Source organism: Rhipicephalus microplus, unplaced genomic scaffold (genome assembly GCF_043290135.1).
Source record: "Rhipicephalus microplus isolate Deutch F79 unplaced genomic scaffold, USDA_Rmic scaffold_15, whole genome shotgun sequence".
In the NCBI taxonomy this organism is placed as follows: domain Eukaryota; kingdom Metazoa; phylum Arthropoda; class Arachnida; order Ixodida; family Ixodidae; genus Rhipicephalus; species Rhipicephalus microplus.
This window is the reverse complement of record NW_027464588.1, coordinates 6,489,662-6,509,122: the sequence shown is the minus strand read 5'-3', so window position 1 is coordinate 6,509,122 and position 19,461 is coordinate 6,489,662. Positions and strand designations below refer to the sequence as shown.

The window sequence follows — 19,461 nt, the reverse complement described above, 5'->3', positions numbered from 1 at the left end:
TTGCAGCCTCCTTCCCTCTTTTTTTCCGGTGAAAAGAACTTCAATGTTAATCAGTTCACATCCACCTCGGTGGTCTTGTGTTTATGGTGTTCGAATGCTGACGCAAAAGTTGGCGTATAGAATGCCGGTTATGGCGCCCACGATTAAATTGAGAGCGGAGTGGTAGAGGTCTTTGTACTTCATCATATATGCATGGTAAAGCATTCAAGATGAACGAAATTCATGGAATTACTTCGATATACGGCATTCCTAATAATGACAATGTGATCTTTGAACGCAAAGCCCCAACAATCATTATGGTTGTTTTGTGCACAGGTGTCGTGTACGACCATGCCGGCTCATCTGAAGAAGAGAAGCTTCTGTGGCAAATGCTTGACCGAGTCAACCTGAACGCCAGCGACGATGGAGAGAAGCCAACTTCAATGACTGGTAACACAGGCGCACACGAGTTGTCTGACTCTTCTAGCAGAGCACCACACCTCAGCCTGGCCATTGAGAGACTAGATCCGGAAGACACCTTCCAATCGGCAAAGAAAGGTGAATGCACGTAGCATCACTAAGTTTACCGCAATAATAGGCTAAATAGCCTGTCACTACTCTTAACATACATAGCAATATCAAAAGAGGCGTGTCGAATTAACCAAGAGCGATGAAGGAAGTGAAAGCACAGTCGCATATACGTTGTATACGTGCAGATACATTTCACTAAGACGGAATAACTATTAGCTTTGTACGCACACTTCATGTCTGCACGTCAATATCTGCACGTCACGTGATGCATCGATTGTGTACGTCCATTTATGCACTGTTAAACTTACCTAATTTCTTAGTAAGTAGGGCACTGTTGTTGATAATATTGTCATTTTAGTTGTTGTCATGCATTGAGATTTCACTCTGACATAAATTGTTTTTTGACTTTAGTGCCCCTTTAAGGAACATCGCACTATCAGAGCCTACAGGTCGACCATGACGCAAGGGGTCCTTTGTTTACACTTCTAAGGGCAGCAAAAAAAACACCTCCCTGGGGTACTGTTTTGTAAGCTTTCTAGGTAGAACGTGAGAGAGATCAAACAAAATGACGTGAGAGCAAACAGCCAACAGGCGAGCCGAAAGAATGCAGAAATGCTTTCAATGCATGAAGACATATACAAATTATACAGCTCAACATAAATATTGACAGGCATTTCTTTCAAAGTTTGAGATTACAGAGCGGGACGGCCTTAAGAATTCACTTGTTGTGATGTTTTGAGCGCACGTTAATGTCACAATTTGGTTAGTTGTTCGGTGTTTTTCAACATGGGTAGCACGAGATTGGAGTAAGCCAGGCTCAGAAGAGGACTAAACTGGTTATCTGCGTTGGAGCTTTTACGTTTCAGTAGAATTCGCGTAACCCAAGAGACCGTTTTATATCCGTACTAGTAATAGAACGGGGCCTCGACCCGTTCTATGCGCTTTCTGTGGCTATTCTCAAGCCTTGACCGTCAGGATGGCTTCAACCAATTCCGTGTGTCTCCCTTTCATCCCTCTATTTCATACCACTCGCGGCAGAACGCTTACAAAATACCGCCCCTGCTTCATCGACACACTTCCCCCTTCATATTGATTACTGAGCACCGGGCTGATTGTGTGACTTCCATTTTAGAGATTCAAGTGGGACCTCATATAAACCTATTTCATGTTCGTAAACATGGAATAGGTAGAAGCGCTGCTCGGCAAGGAGCAGCGCTTCGCGATAGGTAATAGTGCACTTGAAGTTGTAAAAGACTATGTCTACTTAGGGCAGGTAATAACCGCAGAGCCGAACCACGAGATTGAAGTAACTAGAAGAATAAGAATGGGGTGGAGCACATTCGGCAAGCACTCTCAAATTATGACAGGTAGATTGCCACTATCACTCAAGAGGAAGGTATATAACAGCTGTATCTTGCCGGTACTTAGCTACGGAGCAGAAACCTGGAGACTTACAAAAAGGGTTCAGCTTAAATTGAGGACGACGCAGCGAGCAATGGAAAGAAAAATGGTAGGTGTAACCTTAAGAGACAAGAAGAGAGCAGAGTGGATTAGGGAACAAACGGGGGTTAAGGATATCATAGCTGAAGTCAAGAAGAAGAAATGGACATGGGCAGGGCATGTAGCGCGTAGACAGGATAACCGCTGATCATTAAGGGTAACTGACTGGATTCCCAGAGAAGGGAAGCGGGTTAGGGGGAGACAAAAGGTTAGGTGGGCAGATGAGATTAAGAAGTTTGCGGGTATAAATTGGCTGCAGCAAGCACAGGACCGGGTTAACTGGCGGAACATGGGAGAGGCCTTTGTCCTGCGGTGGACGTAGTCAGACTGATGATGATGATGATGATGATGATGATGTTCGTAAACAGCTGTAGGAAACGTCGAGGTATTTAGGCATTTGTAGTGACGCCTAGACGCGTAGGCTCAGCCCAGCTCGATGCTCGCCATGATCACGAGACTACTGCATGGCACAGTAGCTTCAAAGCTGCCCTTGAACTTGGAACCAGCTTTGCAGCTTGGCGGCATTCTGAGGCGTTTGTAGCACGACGTTACAAGCTGTTCAGTATGTCGCTGGCGCAAAGTGCTGTTTACAAACAATATTAGGTCTCTGGAAAAAATTGCCCGCAGCTTCCCTCGGGGGAACACTGAGGAGGATGCGGAAGCATGTAATTGGTTAACGGGTGTTAAATTGCGACTTACTTGGGTCGATGGCTAAATTGGTTAACGTGGTTGTGAAATGGGGTGTTAAATGAGTGAACACGTACGGCACGCATGCGAAAGGGCGGTGTTTGATTTATTGCGACGAACTTTGAGGACGATGGCTTTGTGGTCGGTAAAGTAAAGAGTGAGTGGATCGGGTTGCATCGGTCGTAGGTCGAAATTTGCAAAGACGTGGTCGATGCAGGTTCCGCGAATGGTGGTCGGCTGGTGGTGTTTGCAGTCGTCGTGCGTTGCGCGTTTCAGCGAGTGTCGCGACGTCATGTATTCGACTATCCAATCGTCCTTGATGACGTCGACGTTGAAGTCGCCAACTAGCACGAACGGTCGATGTTGCGGTTGTTGTTTTCTGTAATCTTGCACGGCCTCGTCAACGTACTTTTCTACGGCGGCACGAGAGAGGTTTGGCGTGAGGTACATCCTCATGACGTCGACGACACAGACGGTAGCAACGCAGTGCTCGCCGTTGGCGCGTTGTTGAACGCCGGGCTGTAGTCGGAGGTCAATGAAGGAGTCGTCGTCGTTGTCGACGTCACGCTTGACGTAGATTCCCACACCACCCGCAGGTCGTTGGAACCCGTTCGTGCGCGCGACCGAAGTGTATCCCGCAACGTCGACGTCATTGGCGTTCCACGTCTCGGTGAAGCAAAGCACGTCCACTCTGCGTAGTACACAGACGGTGGGCGTCGGCGCGACGGCGCATGCGCGCGCGTCAGCTGTCGAATGTTCGAGAAGCGGTGCGGACGGCGCGGACGGCGCACTACAAGGCGCGAGTATAAGATGCTTCCGCATCTAAAAACAAAACAGCGCAGTGAAGGACGTACACCTGAAACAGGGCGAGTGCCTGTGGGCAGTTTCCAGCAGGTGTTCAATAAAAGAAAAAAGATTACACTATCTCCAGCTAAATAGAACCATGAGTAGATATGAACCAGCGGAATTACGCTGGGAGCGACGTTAACGCGGGCGATCATTGCAGCGTCGCGCAGGAGAGCAACCTATGGAAGCGTAAAACACGCACCGATGAACCAGTGTTTTCAACTGAAACATTCCAATCGCTGACAATGTGCTATGAGAGACAGAAGACTCGGATTGGTCAGAGAGACCCGCTGTCCACTATTTTCAACTCGCATGCTGCAAATTTTTATTGTTCAGCATAGCACAGGAGAAATTTATCACCGTACATTGGAGATCAAGATGCAGTGCCTGTATATACGGAGTGATGCGTGAACTGTTGTGGAGCGCGAACAGTCAGTTTTTTCGATCAAGAATCTCGCTAGCAGACGCTGCCTGCGTCGGCGTTGCGTCCCAAGAGAAGGGGCGCGTAGGAAATGATATAGAGGGGAAGGGAGGGAACGCACAGGTGCAAGGAAGTGTAATTGCCGCAGTGAGGAATGCCAAGAGCAGAAGACAAGACAGTGAGCGTTGGTTAGCAGATGCTCCCATGCGTCGGCATTGTGAGGCGGAAGATGAAGAAACGTAGGAGAGCAGAGAAACAGAGAGGGATGCACATGCGCAAGTGGGTTGGTCACGCAGCACACTGGATGGAGCTCGTCCCTAAGCTACTTCCTATCTAAAATGTGTAGAGATGAAATGAAGCCTATAACTTGCTTTTACTATATCAGTGTTTATTATCGCCGGTGTCTTTTTGCGTTGATTTGTGGTAGTTCTGAGCGCCCCTGCATCAGGATTCTTAAACAACGAAGGACACCGAAAGAGGCTGTCGTGGGCCGACTTGTGAAAAAGTTTCACTCTGGCATTTGAAACAGAGCAAAACGAAAGATTGATACTGAATAAACAGGCTGTGCCACCTGACAACGCTGTTTTTTATAGAGTGCGTTAAGCACAAGGTCGCCTGCGGGTTGGTGTAGTCGTGGTTTGCAGCGTAGCGTTCGTTCGTTCACTCGTTCCATTCTGTTTCCCTTTCAAGCTAACAGACACTTAAAAATAGCCTACACGAAAAGCGCCCGCATTTTTTTTAATGAAGAGCATTATTTGGAAACACGATGTTCTGGTTTAGCGTCGGCAGCGCCATCTACACCTCCTCTTTGCATGCGCACTTCTCGCGTCTCGGAGCACACTTGAAGTTCCGACCCAGTTGCCGTTTCGCGCTTGGCATTACAATTTGTTGCAATTATTCTTTCGCCTTTCGGGTGAAAAAAATACGGAAAAATGCTCAACCAGTTTTGTGAAAATGAGGCCAACGATTGGTCTAAGGTCGCCACCTCGTGGTTCCTTGAGGCATTGAAAAATATTGCAGTTACCCGTTAAGAAATGTGCCGTACGGGAAGTACGCATAGATTCGACACGTTGCATGAGCTAGGAAGCTCCGGACATGATGTACTAGTTCATGTTATCGCTCCTAAAGGGCGACAGCACCCCGTAATGAAGAGCTTTGATGGTTGATTGAAAGGGTAATTGATTGATTGATATAAGGGGTTTAACGCCCCAAAGCCACCATGTGATTATGGCAGACACCGTAGTGAAGGGCTTCGGAAATTTCGACCACCTGAGGTTCTTAATTATGCACCCAAATTTGAGCACACAGGCCCACAGCATTTTCGCCTCCATCGATATTGCAGCAGCCGCCATCGAGATCGCTCCCGCAGGTTGCCGGTCAGCAGCCGAGTTCCTTAGCCACTAGACCACCGCGGCGCGGCCCGCGACCAAGAGCACTGCAAGAAGCTGTGGAACACAAATCACGTTTTTGTTACCGTAGCCCAGTGGATAGCGTGCCGGGCATATATTGTCACAGATCGCGAGGTCATGTGTTCGACAGAAATTGACAAACTTTTTTTAAGTGCGAAGCATTCCTTAGCGAAATTCGGCGAGTTTGTCCGTATATATATATATATATATATATATATATATATATTTACATATATATCTAGCCGCATACTACTTTTAGTTCTCCTGGCCGTTTGGATAATGAGATATATACCAAAATGGGTATGGCATTACATGACGATACAAAGTGCATAAGTGACTAGTCAAAACATAAACGTCTGGCCATGTTTATCACCCCGCCGCGGTGGTCTAGTGACTAAGGTACTCGGCTGCTGACCCGCAGGTCGCGGGTTCAAATCCCGGCTGCGGCGGCTGCATTTCCGATGGAGGCGGAAATGTCGTAGGCCCGTGTGCTCAGATTTGGGTGCACGTTAAAGAACCCCAGGTGGTCAAAATTTCCGGAGTCCTCCACTACGGCGTCTCTCATAATCATATGGTGGTTTTGGGACGTTAAACCCCACAAATCAATCAATCAAATCATCGCCATGTTTATCATGAATGTCATGATTTACATGTCTTGGTCTTGCTGCTCTTCCGGTGGTTTTGTTCACATGACATGTAGCAAAACTGGTATAGTATGACATGACCCCAAGGCGAACACAAGTGACATGCCTTCACGTTGAAATCGTGACATGCGTGTCATGTAAGAACATGACTACATGCCTCGCTCATAATGCGCTCGTGGTCCTTTCGCTGGCTTAACATACTCCAAATTTGGTATTGCGGGAAGTGAATGGATGTCGAAGGTATAAAGCGGGTGCAGGCATGATAATCATAATGTGTGTCGTGAAAGAGCATGACTAGATACCACGCTCATGATGGGCTCGTGGCCGTTTTCATAGCTTCACATACACCAAGTTTGGTATTACGTGAAGTGAATGAATGATACATAAATATGACTAGTGCAAAAATGATATACATTATATTCGTGTCATGTAAGAACATGACTACATGCCACGCTCATGATGCGCTAGTGATAGTTTCAGTATTTTAACATGCACCAAATTAGGTATTACGTGACGTGAATGGATGATGAAGGTATATGACTGGTTCGAACATGATATTCATATTATGCGTGTCATATAAGAACATGTCTATATGCCATGCTCATGATTTGCTGGCGGTCCTTTCGCTGGCTTCACATACACGAAATTTTGTATTGCAGGAATTGAATGGATGTTGAAGGAATAAGACTGGTGCAAACATAAATATCAAGGCATGAGTGTCATTAAAGAGCATGAATACATACAACTCTATTGATGCGCTCGCGGCCGTTTGGCTAGCTTAACATTTACTAAATATTGCAATACATGACGTGAATGGGCGATGAAAATAAATGACATGCCCAAACATGATAATAACAACATGCGTATCATGTAAAGCATGGCTACAAGCTACATTATTAGCATGCTCGCAGTTGTTTCGCTAGTTTCACATAAGCGAAAATTAGTATTATGTGACGTGAATGGACGAAGAAAAAACTGCCAGGCGCAAAGATGATAATCATGGCATGAAAGTTATGAATGGCATAGTTTACGTCCGCCTCGAAGCGTTGTGCGCATTTTGAAGTCACATATCAACCTTCCTCATTCGTGCTTCGCATATCATTGATTCCCACTGTACGAGGGATCAGCCATTTTTTTTTCATAGGTTGGTGTGCTTATTTCCCAGCCTTGTTTTTAGGAAAGAAACATGTCACGGTGGACCCTGGCAAACAATTTTTCGTGTAAAAGAAGTGTGGATTGCTGCAACTTGTGAAAGTCCTTTACATAAGCTCTAATAAATGTTTTTCTTGCCGTACCTTTCATATCTTCGCTGCTAAATCTATAAAACGGTTCTACGGTGTACACAGCCGGCCCCAGTGCCGTGGTGTTCCCTAGACGTCGCTAAAATGAAGAGAATATAAAAAGGGGCAACGTCTATGGGAAGTAAATTGCACTTTGAAGACCAATGCTGACGTCACCGCTTGCAAATTTGATACGTGTGAGCTAGGCCCAGTAATTGAGACCTGCCCCACAAAAGGGTGTCTGCACTTCAATTGCTCCTCGGTTGAGTCTCGCAAGTTTTGTGAAACAGGAGGCCGTATGATCGTATTATTGGTTTTGCTGCCATAACCGCTCTTCAGCGGTTATTTTCTAAACATTTACGACAGTGTTTACTGCGGCATCACAAAGCAGATTTATTATGGCCGCGCCATTCGCGACGATGCTGAGATATTTTGTTGAGATGGCTATCGTTACTACCACTGTGCTTCTGCGAAGTTCACCAGAAGAAACGATGGGATGAAGGAACTACTGCAAAAAGTCCCGTTGCTTTTGTTTTTTCGTACCGTCTATCATGTTGATGAATTTCCCAAATTTTGCAGCAACTTGCTGAGGCAAAAAAATTTTTAAGCAAATACAAGTTGCACATCTTGCAGCCTCTTGCGCCTCGTATTAAGGTATATTTTATACTTTGAAAGAATAATCCTGGCTTCTGGTTCAATTATATGAAAGACTTTCATAGTGTGGTCCTGATTTCAGAGGGCGAAAAGAGTTTTTTTTATTTTCTGAGCAGTCCACGACTTCGTAGAGAAGAGAGGTTCACTCGTAGTGTGCCAGTAGAATGAGTGATTCGCGTAATATACACACAGATACATACATTGTCGTGTTTTGTTCATTCTTGCGTTCGAATGAATCACGAACATTGTCATGTTCAAATTTTTGACACATTGCAATACGCAGCAAAATCGAAGGTGAATGTTACCGATAGAGAAGCTTCTAAAGAAGACCATACAAATGGCGACTCATGAGCTGCTAATGAGGCTTAGTACCACATGTTTGAGGAGTAAACCCTTCCGGTGGAACAAGAAATACAGCGGATGTGACGCTATAATTGGGAAAGAATTAACGTGGTTTTTGGGCGCTAACGCGAAAATTGATGTAGATTAGTTTTGGCGCGCCCCCTAATGGCGAACTACTCGCAATGAGGCAATTTCTTCAAGGCTGCGCTTCAAGTGAATGCCAGCTAAACTGCCATTCGTTTGAAGCTTAATCGAATTGAGCCGTTTTATGCCAGCTCAGTGTGGTTAGGGGAACGATCTCGTAAGACTACTTTCGTCAACATCTCTATAGTCCAGTGTACGACATGTTTCTTTGAGTTTAGGAATGTCCTATACGGCCATTGCACGCTGTCAATTCTGTTTATTCGTTGTCTCGGGGCAGTGTGCAGACTCCTGGAGAAAGGCGTTGTAGCAGTGCTGGGACCACGGAAGCCAGAAGCGGCGTCGCTGGTCGACAGCGCTTGCGCTGGACAGCGTGTGCCACATGTATTCTTGTCTCAGGAATATCAGCCCAATGCCGGCGTCGACGCGGCGTCGGTGTCTGTTAGCATGGCACCTCCTCACAGCGAGTTGGACAAGGCACTCCAAGATTTGGTGAAAGCTCAACGTTGGAAGCGTTTCACGATTGTGTACGAAAAGCCAGAGGGTGAGCGCAGCATCGCATAATTTTAAAGATGACGTTCTTTCTTGGGGACCTTTGACGGAAAAAATTTTGATCTGTCTGTCTGTCTGTCTGTCTGTCTGTCTGTCTGTCTGTCTGTCTGTCTGTCTGTCTGTCTGTCTGTCTGTCTGTCTGTCTGTCTGTCTGTCTGTCTGTCTGTCTACTCTAACGATATTTCAAACGGCCCCAAACCGCCAACCCCATCCACAGCACCCACCAATATTGCTCAAGGTTTAGCGTTCATAGTTGTGCGATTGTCAATTAAAAACAATTATTGCGCATACCTGAGGCGCCACCACAACGCTTCAACTTTTTGTATCTCTGCCTTTACACTAGAAGAGGCATACAAAAGTAACTCTAAGGAATGGAGCGTTTATCGCACTGCGCTTACAGTGCAACACGATGCTCAGAAAGGTGTTTTCAACGTTTTGCTACGACGTCACGGTGGTGGCACCTGCCCGTCGCTTTGAGTTCTACACCTTATCACCTCCCTCCCAGACTGGAGCGCATCTTTCTCCGCGGTCACGCAAGCCTTCGTTTTCGAAAATAACTGCTAGCTGGCACTTGTGCCTAACGTGCCTAGATGCGCTCGTTCGCCTCCGCCAAACGCTCGAGGCACTCTAACGCAGTGCCTGCAGAATACCATTCACCGATTTTCTTGCGCAGAACATCAAGCAAACGTTTCGTTCACTCTCTCCAGACGCAAGACTATCGTCTTTCGATGACATTTACAGTGTAACGTGTAGATCGGGGCCAATATATTTTCTTTTCCTTTTGTTAGCGAATACTCATCGGCAGCCTGCCCACGTGTTTCTACGAAAAATCTCAGCACTTTCAGATCATTGTGAACAAATATGCTGCCATATATGCTTACCGGTACAATGCCCACAATAAAGGGCATCATGGTTTTAAATGAAACAAGCGAATGTATGATTGCAATCTCAATACTTGATTTTCTTGGTTGTAATAGTTCGCTGGTATTTCATCGAGAAAACGCAGTTATGTGTTTCACTATATTTATCGGTTCGCTCATGCATTCGTCACGATTACCCCTTATGTAACCGGATTAATCACTGTCAACATGTGCGACGAGACACTGCCGGTCGCAAAAATAGGTATTGCACTCCGTCTGAGCAGCTGAATTGCTTATCTATGAATGCTCACTTTCACTCACTGTTGCTAATAAATATAACGAAGGGTTGAAACATGTTGCTTCCACACACAATTTCCAAAAGGGGAAGAATATTTCTTGCACAGGACGTTTCAGAAGTCAGGTACACTCTTAGTCAAATCCTGGTAAAATAACGATTGTTGAAGTTTAACGTCCCAAAACCATCATATCTTCTTGAGAGACGCCGTATAGTGGAGGGCTCCAAAAATTTAGATTACCAGAGGTTCCAAACGTGCGCAATATCAGAATTATACGTCAGCAATATCATAATTGTACGTTTGGTTAATCCCCTGAGCATATGGCGTTTAAGCCCCAAGTGATGTTGTAAGTGGTGAATGTCAGCGTAGCTCCATCACGCAACTAGAAAGAGACTTGGTCCACCTTTATTTATTATGCAAGACGGCAGACACACGGCTGGATTGGAGCTGAGCCTAATTAAAGTAGAAAGTTGACCTGTTCGTTCAAGGTTCTTTATAACAGGGAGTGTGCGTGGAAACACGGACAGACAAAGGGCATTAAACAAACGCTAACAGCGTTTCTTGTTTCATAACTTGCTGCTCTTGTACCCGTGTTCATGGGCTCACCTTATGCTATCAGGGATGAAGTGTGCTTTCACTGATGGTGGAGAGAAGCCACGGGATAAAAGGATAAAGCTGAACTACATAGGAAATTCTCTAAAAAATATCACCCACAATATTTATTGCATAATATTGTAGGACACGCTGTTGTTCAAGCTCTGATTACACACTGGCACAGCCAAGACGAAAATATTGCCTGCACGCAAGCTTTGAAGATTGCGCACCTTCGAAAAATTCTTGTGGCCTGGCTTGAAGTTCTATGTGCCATTTAGTGAGCCCGTGCGGGATCCAAGTACTCATAACTGTTTTCTGCACTTTATAAACTTCATTCTAGATTAGCCAATAAGTTAGTTTTTTTTTGTTTTCAAAAATTTGGTTACGTCATAACGTTATTGCTCAATTAATGTTTAGCGCTCCTCCGCGGATGTTCTTGGTGATATGATATCAGTCGTTCTCTCAGAAGAGAAACGTCATCTTGTATTCCATATAAACACATGGAGAACGCTTTTGAAAAACCAGCCCAAATTCTCCAGCGAAATACTTGAACGAGGCTATTCCCATCAACTCCCTACCAGAAAGAAAAAAAGAGAAAATTTATCAAGAACGAATTTTTGAGTATGCTCGTTGTCAATAGCGTGACTCGGTGTGTATTGAAATAAATTGGTTGTTTTGTTTGTAGCTTTGCTGCACGTTATTATTCTGGCTTTAATGATGTCGGTGGCTCCCATTCCTAAATTTAGAAAAAAAAAGAATATACTGGAATACTTACGAAGCATAATCAATGACCATTACCCACATAATTATTGATATTTGTGTAAGACGATGATTGATTGATTGATTTGTGAGGTTTAACGTCCCAAAACCACCATTTGATTATGAGAGACGCCGTAGTGGAGGGCTCCGGAAATTTTGACCACCTGGGGTTCTTTAACGTGCACCCAAATCTGAGTACACGGGCCTACAACATTTCCGCCTCCATCGGAAATGCAGCCGCCGCAGCCGGGAATCGAACCCGCGACCTGCGGGTCAGCAGCCGAGTACCTTAGCCACTAGACTACCGCGGCGGGGCTGTAAGACGATGACATATGCTAGAGAAATTAAAAAAAACCTGTTGAAAACGGTTTAACGTTTAAAAAACGCAGATGGTCCAAGTTTCCGCATCCTTTCACCACAGCGTCTTTCATAGTCTCAAGGTGGTTTTGGCACGTTAAACCACAAAAAGTAATATTTTTATGATTATTTGCACATGAAACAACAGCACGGATTTTGTGGAAGCCTATCACGAAATACAGTCAACCGAAATCCTGTTTACCCTTGCTCTTTGCCCTAATACTGGCATCACTATTTCACACTGCACAATGTTCACCTTCTCAGCGCATCACATGACCTGGTGCGTTTTAGTGATGAAAAGAAAAATGATGCGCCAAGATTATGCTTTTTTACCTGTACCATAAGTATCATTTTGTATTCTAGAGGTGTTCATTGATTTTTCGCTCAGCTCATTGCTTCCAGCACGCCGGAAGTGTTTCAAACCTTAAATCAACGTTTCTAGGGCTCTGTAATAATACCAACTGGATGTGCCGAAAGTACAAGTTCTGAATGCACTGGTGCACAGTCCTTCTTGAAATGCAGGCTTGTTCATATTTTTGTGACATTTATCTAAGGCTAACACAACCGTTGGAACGATGGCCATTTTTTTATTTCCTTTATCGAATTCCCAGCGTTGGTGCGGCTGCGTGGCCTCTTACACTTGACTCAGCCTGGCAGTCTCCCGATTCCGGTGTCACTTCGGTTACTTCCGGAGAAGATGAACCCCGGGATCGTTCTGCGGGAGATCGCCAAGAACGGCGAAAACAACATCGTGCTCGACGTGGCGACTCACAAGCTGGGTGATTTGTTGAGACATGTACGAGAGCATTTATATTTTGATATGATTATAGTGTATGCGTGTGCTTACGTTTTCTTTACTGTCGTTTTCTGGGCGATTGGGCCTTTGAATTTAATATTTCAGCCTTACCGCAATCTGGTGAACTACTTTTCAGTCACTATATTCCAACTACCGTACACACGAGAAAAGTAGACAAATCTTTGAACCACGACCTTCTTCAGTATATCACCCTTAATTAAGCAAAACGTAAATTGATGCGTACTCAATTACGTTGGGTTGTTCGGTTTGTGTTTGGTGTTCAAAATGGAAAATAGAATAATAATTTTCTTCACTTAATCCTATCAGCATTTGAGCAGTTTTTGAGAGATTCATGCATGTTCGACTTGAGGTATTCACGCGTGCAATTTTCCACAATTGCTTGGTCGGGAATTCCAGATGTGATGATACATATTCTTGTGTTCTTTCAAAAAACCCTTATCTTCTGAAACACACGTCGCATCTCACATATAGTGAAAATATCTTTACAGGCACAAAGAGTTGGAATAGTGAATGAGTATCACAACTTCATCGTCACCACACTGGTAAGTGTCATTGACGAGTTTTCGCAATGACAATGTTATCCTCTCTGTCAGGCTTTTTCGGATGTTCTGTTTACAAAAAAATAATACTGCAGGAGCTATAAAATTCTCGGTTACAAAAGTTAACTCTACGGACTTGCTCATCTATCACTTAGCCCTGGTCTTAATGAACGAACCGTTCCCGCGTGATGTCTAAAGAAAGTGTTCTTTACAGTATGCGTCTACAAACATTACTGAAGAAATGCCGCACATCGAAATAGTGGATTCTACAAAAGGGTCATTTTAGTGTGCACTCGCATTCATACTTAAAGGCTGCAGAGTGTTCTTCTGCGGGCTGACAATCTGGCGATGCGGGTTGACAAAACCTACCTCCCCGTGGCTCCGTCTCACTTTTTATCGCTTGAGACGTAATTTTCGGTCCCTTTGGCTTGTCTGTCTGCATGTGTGGATCGAAATGCGCCATTTTCGAATATTAGTGTGCTGTGTTGTCACGTCAAGATATAGGTTTATTTATTCAAAGGTTCTCGCTTGGTTTTGCAAGATACGGGGAATTTCTTGTACATTACTGCTGTCGAAACTTAAAGTCAGAACGAGCATTCGTATTACATAACACGACACAGCGGGGCAGCAATCAACGCCTGACTGTTATAGTCCAGCTTTTGTGGAAAAAATTTATTAGAGATACATTGTCGCCCATTGTCAGCGATGAAGAAATATTATGTTCTGCACTTGGTGCGTATCGAGCCTCAAATCATAATAAGCTCTAACCGTAAACTTAAGTCTGAAGATACAACTTATAGAAGTGTAAATTGCAAAAAAATGTGGCGATGTTTTATGAACCGAGGTTCCGTGGTTTTGCTACTTAAACCAAGTATCTGGATGGTGCAGGACCTCCACAGTGTCAACCTGACAGCCTTACAGAGCTCTGGGACGAATTTGACTGGCTTCATGCTCCTGAAGAGAGAGGTCTGGGAACAGGACGTTGGAGCTGTACGTGAGAAGTACACAAAAACTGGCTTATACCCACTCTTCTTGACTCGGGTCTCCTGGAAGCAAATAAGGGTGAGTTCTTAAAGGAATATATTCTTATCCCCGCTGTATGCAGACTTGGCCGCCATAGTTAAAAGACTCAAACTGCTTAGCAAGCAGGCTAGATAATATTGGAAATAACCATTTCTTGCATCGTTCTACGTGTCTCAAATACTCTCTATATTGCCACCTGGTGCTCTGTGCCGGTGAACGAAGAAGACGAAGACGAGCAACCTGTGCCAGCGGAGACGTCATTCTCTGTGTCTCAGATTTTGACAATCGCGTCTCCTTGTACAATTCTTCGAGCTACTAGCGCGTGACAACTGGTGGAGGTGCTGGGTACCCTATGCACTGAACCCCTCCCAGTACAAGAAGCTCCAGCTTCATACCGATGGTTACGCCTATTAACCATGCTAGCTGAAGGATCTGTGGACTGGACCCCGAGTTTGGACTTCTCTCAGAGAGGATGACGGCCCCAACTATGCCAGGCAGCGCCATCTTAAGTGGCGCCAACTTAACCGCTATGGAAGGCGCAACGCAAATGCACTATGCGCTGTTCAAACCACGAACGCCGAATCCTTTTCATGGTGCTGTCCACGAGGATGTTGAGGATTGGCTAGTCCACTATGACTTTGTTGCTGCTCATAACACGTGAAATGACACAGACAAGCTCCTACATGTCTACTTCAGTATGAATGACGGGGCGCGTGTTTGGTACGAAAACCGGGCAAGTCTGTTGACGTCATGGGTGGACCTCAAACTTCGGCTTCTCGAAACGTATGCAAGTCCCGATGGCCAAAGCGAGCTGACTGTGAGCTCCACGGCCGTATGCAAATGCCAAATGAAGGCGTAGCAATGTATGTTGAGGACAAGATGCATCTTTTTCGACGAGCTGACCCTCACATGCCGGAAGAGAAGGAGGTGTGATACCTGATGCGTGGAGTGAAGAAACAGTTGTTTGGTGGTCTTGTTCGTCTTATTTGAAAGCACGCTTCGGCAACAGACACAGACGTACGAGCGACAACTGAACTTTGCCTCTGCTATGGAATACATAGGCGGTCTTGGGGTCCCGTTGACTTCTTCCGAGAGCTCATACGCTCTGTAATCCGCGAAGAACTGCAGACGTTTTCAGTACCCTCAGCCTCCACTATCAGTTCTTTGTCCGGCATCGTCCGAGATGAAGTTCAGCACGCACTACAAGAACTATCCTGTCAGACAGAGCCGCGACCCCTAAATGACTTCCCTCGCATGTCTGCCGGAAGCATGGCAGGGGCCGCACTACGAGAACCGTCCTGTCAGACAGAGCCGCGACCCCTGAATGACTTCCCTCGCATGTCGTGTGCGCAAACTCTGCTCCAGCCAGCACCACCTTTGGCTCCACCTCGCATCGCGGCCCCTGCCATGCTTCCAGCAGACCAAACAGCAGCCAACCTGCACCGCATTTCACTCCGCCTCATACCACGGCCCCATACATGCTTCAGGCAGTCCAAGTAGGCCCGTACCTGAGCGACCACCGACCGATTCCACGAAAATCAGACGTATGGCTGGCCCCTGATTGACGTCCTCTTTGCTGTCACTGTGGAGAACCTGGGCCCATCTACCGACAGTGCACTTATCGAGAGCTGAGACTTTCTGGTTTTTCGATGGGTTGTATAACTCAACCTGAAGATATCATCCGAGAGCTTCGCTGTGAATGATGTCCCTCGATGAGTGATAACATATGACGGCGCGCCAGGCCGTAGCACAATTTGATGCATAAAAAAAACTGGCAACTTCAGTTGCGGTCTCTCGTGGCAATGCCTTCGTCTTAGCGTAACGCGTCAAGTAATCGGTTGCGACAATAATCCATTTGTTGCCGGAAGAAGGCAAAGGAAACGGGCCTAGGAGATCCATTCCCACTTGATCAAACGGTGTAGGGGGTGAATCAATTGGTTGTAGATGGCCTGCACGCTATAAGGGTGGTGTTTTGCGACGCTGGCATTCACGGCATCCCTTCACGTACCGTTTGACTCAGGGCAGACATTTTAGGTGATGCGAATTTTCTTCAAGTGCCACTGAACTCTTTATAGGTGAACAGTGAATGCCATTTATTTCCCATTGCCGGGCCCAGGACGCATTTTCCCTCATGCGCTACTTTGCTTACTGTTTTTTTATGTTGCGTACTTTTCTTGAGCACCGGGTCGATACTCTCTTTGGGGGAAGTGTAATGCCACCTGGTGTTTTGCGCCAGCGAACAGTGAGCCAGTTCTGTGCCAGTGAACGAAGAAGGCTAAGACGAGCAACCTTTGCCAGCGGAGACGTCCTTCTTTCTGTCTCAGATTTTGACAGTCACGTATCCTTGTACGTTTCTTCGAGCTTCTAGCGCGTGGCAATATCTTGTGACTGTATTCAAGAAAAAACAGCGCATCAGTTGCGCAGCTTGAATTATGTAGTTACCTTTGTAAGGGATCAATTCCTTTGTTGAACATTCATAACAGACACTTAAAGACTACGTCATACTCAAACCACAATTCGTCACAAGTAGGTATATTGTACAATTTATATACTTAGCTGTCATAGCATCATCATTGAATTTACTCATTTATATTTGGAGCACGAACCAGAATCTGTTATAGCGAGGACACTGTGTCTCCATCAGTAAAAAATAACATGGTGTTCGCTACTCCCGCAAAAATAGATATCACTTTGCACATCGAGGTATATATTGGCCCCGAAGAAACTGCAATGTTTCGGCAGATTCTGCTAAGCGACGCACTCAATTTAAGTTAAAATTGTGTCATGAAGGAGAAGAGAAATGTGCTTGTCCTAAATCATCTATAGCTTCCTTAGAAAAATAAATATTTGCATTCAATACGCAAGTTTAACACAACACAATAGTCGCACTGTAAAGTAATGCTGCAAAAAACGCAGTTTTCAAAAGCAGTGTACTAATCGTGAAAAGCTGTGCACTGAAAACTCATATCTGCAGCTGCTACCACGTTTACCATGGCACAAATAGCTCCATAGTTTTATGATACTCTTCTAACATCCATCGTCCTAGCTCGACTACCTCGAGAAACAGAGAGGATACTTGTTTTTTTTTTGAATACTTGCTTAACGCTAATCAAAATTTTGGGGAGCATAAAGCTTCGCCTTTAGAAGTTGAACGCCATAGCGACAGCTTGTTCCTAGTGCGTATCTCAGGCATTTAGTGCATGAAACATTTTCGAATTCGCTATGCACTCACTATACGTGGCGTTAAGAGAATAGATGCAGTGCCCTGTGGGCCTTTTGTAAGGGGGTACCGGCTTTCAACCATGGAGCTATTATGCTAATCACATAATCTGACGCCCTCCGGCAATAGACGCTTGTACCACGCATTATTGCTGATATATTTCGTCTTGCATTTCGAAGAATGTACACAGGACGCATGTGTTTGGGAAGCATGAAAGCTACTTTCATGAAATTTGCAAGCAGGCGAAGTTTTTGTCGCTGTTTTCACAAGCAGAGGCTTGGTGATGTAGTACAACATCCGCTTGCTACGCAAGCCACCCAGGTTCGATCTCCACTCGGGCCCAAACAACCCTGGTGCGTTCCTTACTCTTCTTCGGGATTTTATTGCATTTACTTACTTTATTTGAATCATTCTCAATTTTTAGTAACGCATAGGATAATGATTTTTCGCTCACCACTAACGACGCCAACACCGGAATTTCCGCGAAACGATCTCTCTAATGCTATGGCGTTAAAATATTATCTTGTGTGCCGTAGTGCAGAAGTGATTTGGAAAAAAGTTCACAAGACAGGAAAGGCGCCCACTTGCAATTGAGCCTGTATCTTGTCTTGTGCACTTTCTTCCAAACTGACCTATACACTCCTACGTAAGATCCTCCGCCAACGGACCCAACAATACAATATTTTGCAAAATTATAATAAGTATGTGGTGTAAAATGCAAAACTGTCGTCGTTGCTTGAAACTCGGGGTGACAAAGTACCAAAACGGGGACGAGAACGCTGGGTAGAGAAACACGCAGGACGCAAGACTCAGTGCATTTCCAAAGTATTGATGTACAGCGATCGGCACTGCTTTTCAGAATGAATCACAATCACTTTCAGGCAATCTGCTTTCAGCCAAACAGCTTCACGTCATCTTGTTTCAGCAAGTGTACTCGGGCTCATGACGTACCTGTGTCAATAGAATTTTTTTACCCGCTCTCTGTGAAGATGAACCGAGTAATTAAGAATGAAAGGCACGGAGGTAAACCAGCTTAGAACAACTGGTATGCTACCTCACATATTGGGAAGAGGATGGGGAACCATTGCAACATGCAAAGTATTGAGCATAAGAAACATGCGGTATATGCCCTGCGTGTACGTCTCAGTCACAATGATTTATTGATATGTGGGGTTTAACGTCCCGACACCACCATATGATTATGAGAGACGCCGTAGTGGAGGGCTCTGGAAATTTCGACCACCCGGGGTTCTTTAGCGTGCACCCAAATCTGAGCACACGGGCCTACAACATTTCTGCCTCCATCGGAAATGCAGCCGCCGCAGCCGGGATTCGATCCCGCGACCCGCGGGTCAGCAGCCGAGTACCTTAGCCACTGGACCACCGCGGCGGGGCTCAGTCACAATTGAATCATTCTTTATAGTTGCCTTCTGACGCAGAAATTGGTCGTTATCATGAACAGTTATCTGCCTTTATGTGTTGTTGTCGATGTGCTGCGAATTCTTTTCATCCTTCCACCGAATAAAATGGCAATAGACGACTACAATACATCTTAATAATAATTTTGTTATCAATTTATCTCTTCACAAAAATTTACAGTAAAAGTTTCCTACAAATTTCGAAACATGGTTGGCCAAGTCAGGCGCGTAAGAAACTTCAAACTGAGCACTTTGAATCAGCGTTACTCACAGCGTTGCAAATGAACTATCGCGAAAAGTCCTGGTGTTTGCGTCCAGACAGACGCGGCTCTCACTCAAGATGCTGTGATCGTTTTGGTACGAGCCATTCAGAGCCTAGCCAAAGTGCGTGCATTGGAGGCACCACCACAATTCAGCTGCCGTGCAAGCTCTGCGGAAAGGAACCTGACTCTGTCCAAGATGCTTAAAGAAGCCGTGAGAAAGGTAAGTTCAATATCTTAAATTTCTTCAATACAATTAGTTGCGACGCTTGTTATATGGATGAAAAACTTTTTTATTGGGGTCCTGAAGGATTCCAAGCATCATTTTAATA

The 19,461-nt window shown here is 45.2% G+C and overlaps 2 protein-coding genes across 2 annotated transcripts in view; both read left to right on the top strand.

The window, feature by feature from the left end:
• LOC142784741 (glutamate receptor ionotropic, kainate 3-like) overlaps positions 1-8,998 on the top strand; it is a 54,711-nt gene extending 45,713 nt beyond the window's left edge. The window contains exons 2-3 of the mRNA XM_075883240.1: positions 316-537; positions 8,715-8,998. Coding sequence (XP_075739355.1) covers positions 316-537; positions 8,715-8,998 — 506 coding nt within the window. The remainder of the gene's footprint in view (positions 1-315; positions 538-8,714) is intronic.
• Positions 8,999-12,377: 3,379 nt separating this feature from the next.
• Positions 12,378-19,461, top strand: LOC142784593 (glutamate receptor ionotropic, kainate 2-like). The gene is made up of 4 exons (XM_075883014.1): positions 12,378-12,648; positions 13,158-13,211; positions 14,097-14,270; positions 19,188-19,461. Exons 1-4 carry the CDS (start codon positions 12,550-12,552, stop codon positions 19,368-19,370), a joined length of 510 nt encoding a protein of 169 aa, XP_075739129.1. The 5' UTR covers positions 12,378-12,549; the 3' UTR covers positions 19,371-19,461.

What these genes read in the sequence shown, in the direction of transcription:
- LOC142784593 (XM_075883014.1), top strand. Translation starts at nt 12,550, where the DNA reads ATGAACCCCGGGATCGTTCTGCGGGAGATCGCCAAGAACGGCGAAAAC. An exon ending in TGGGTGATTTGTTGAGACAT is followed by an intron (nt 12,649 to 13,157) that starts GTACGAGAGCAT and finishes ATATCTTTACAG; the next exon opens with GCACAAAGAGTTGGAATAGT. An exon ending in TCTCCTGGAAGCAAATAAGG is followed by an intron (nt 14,271 to 19,187) that starts GTGAGTTCTTAA and finishes GTTTGCGTCCAG; the next exon opens with ACAGACGCGGCTCTCACTCA.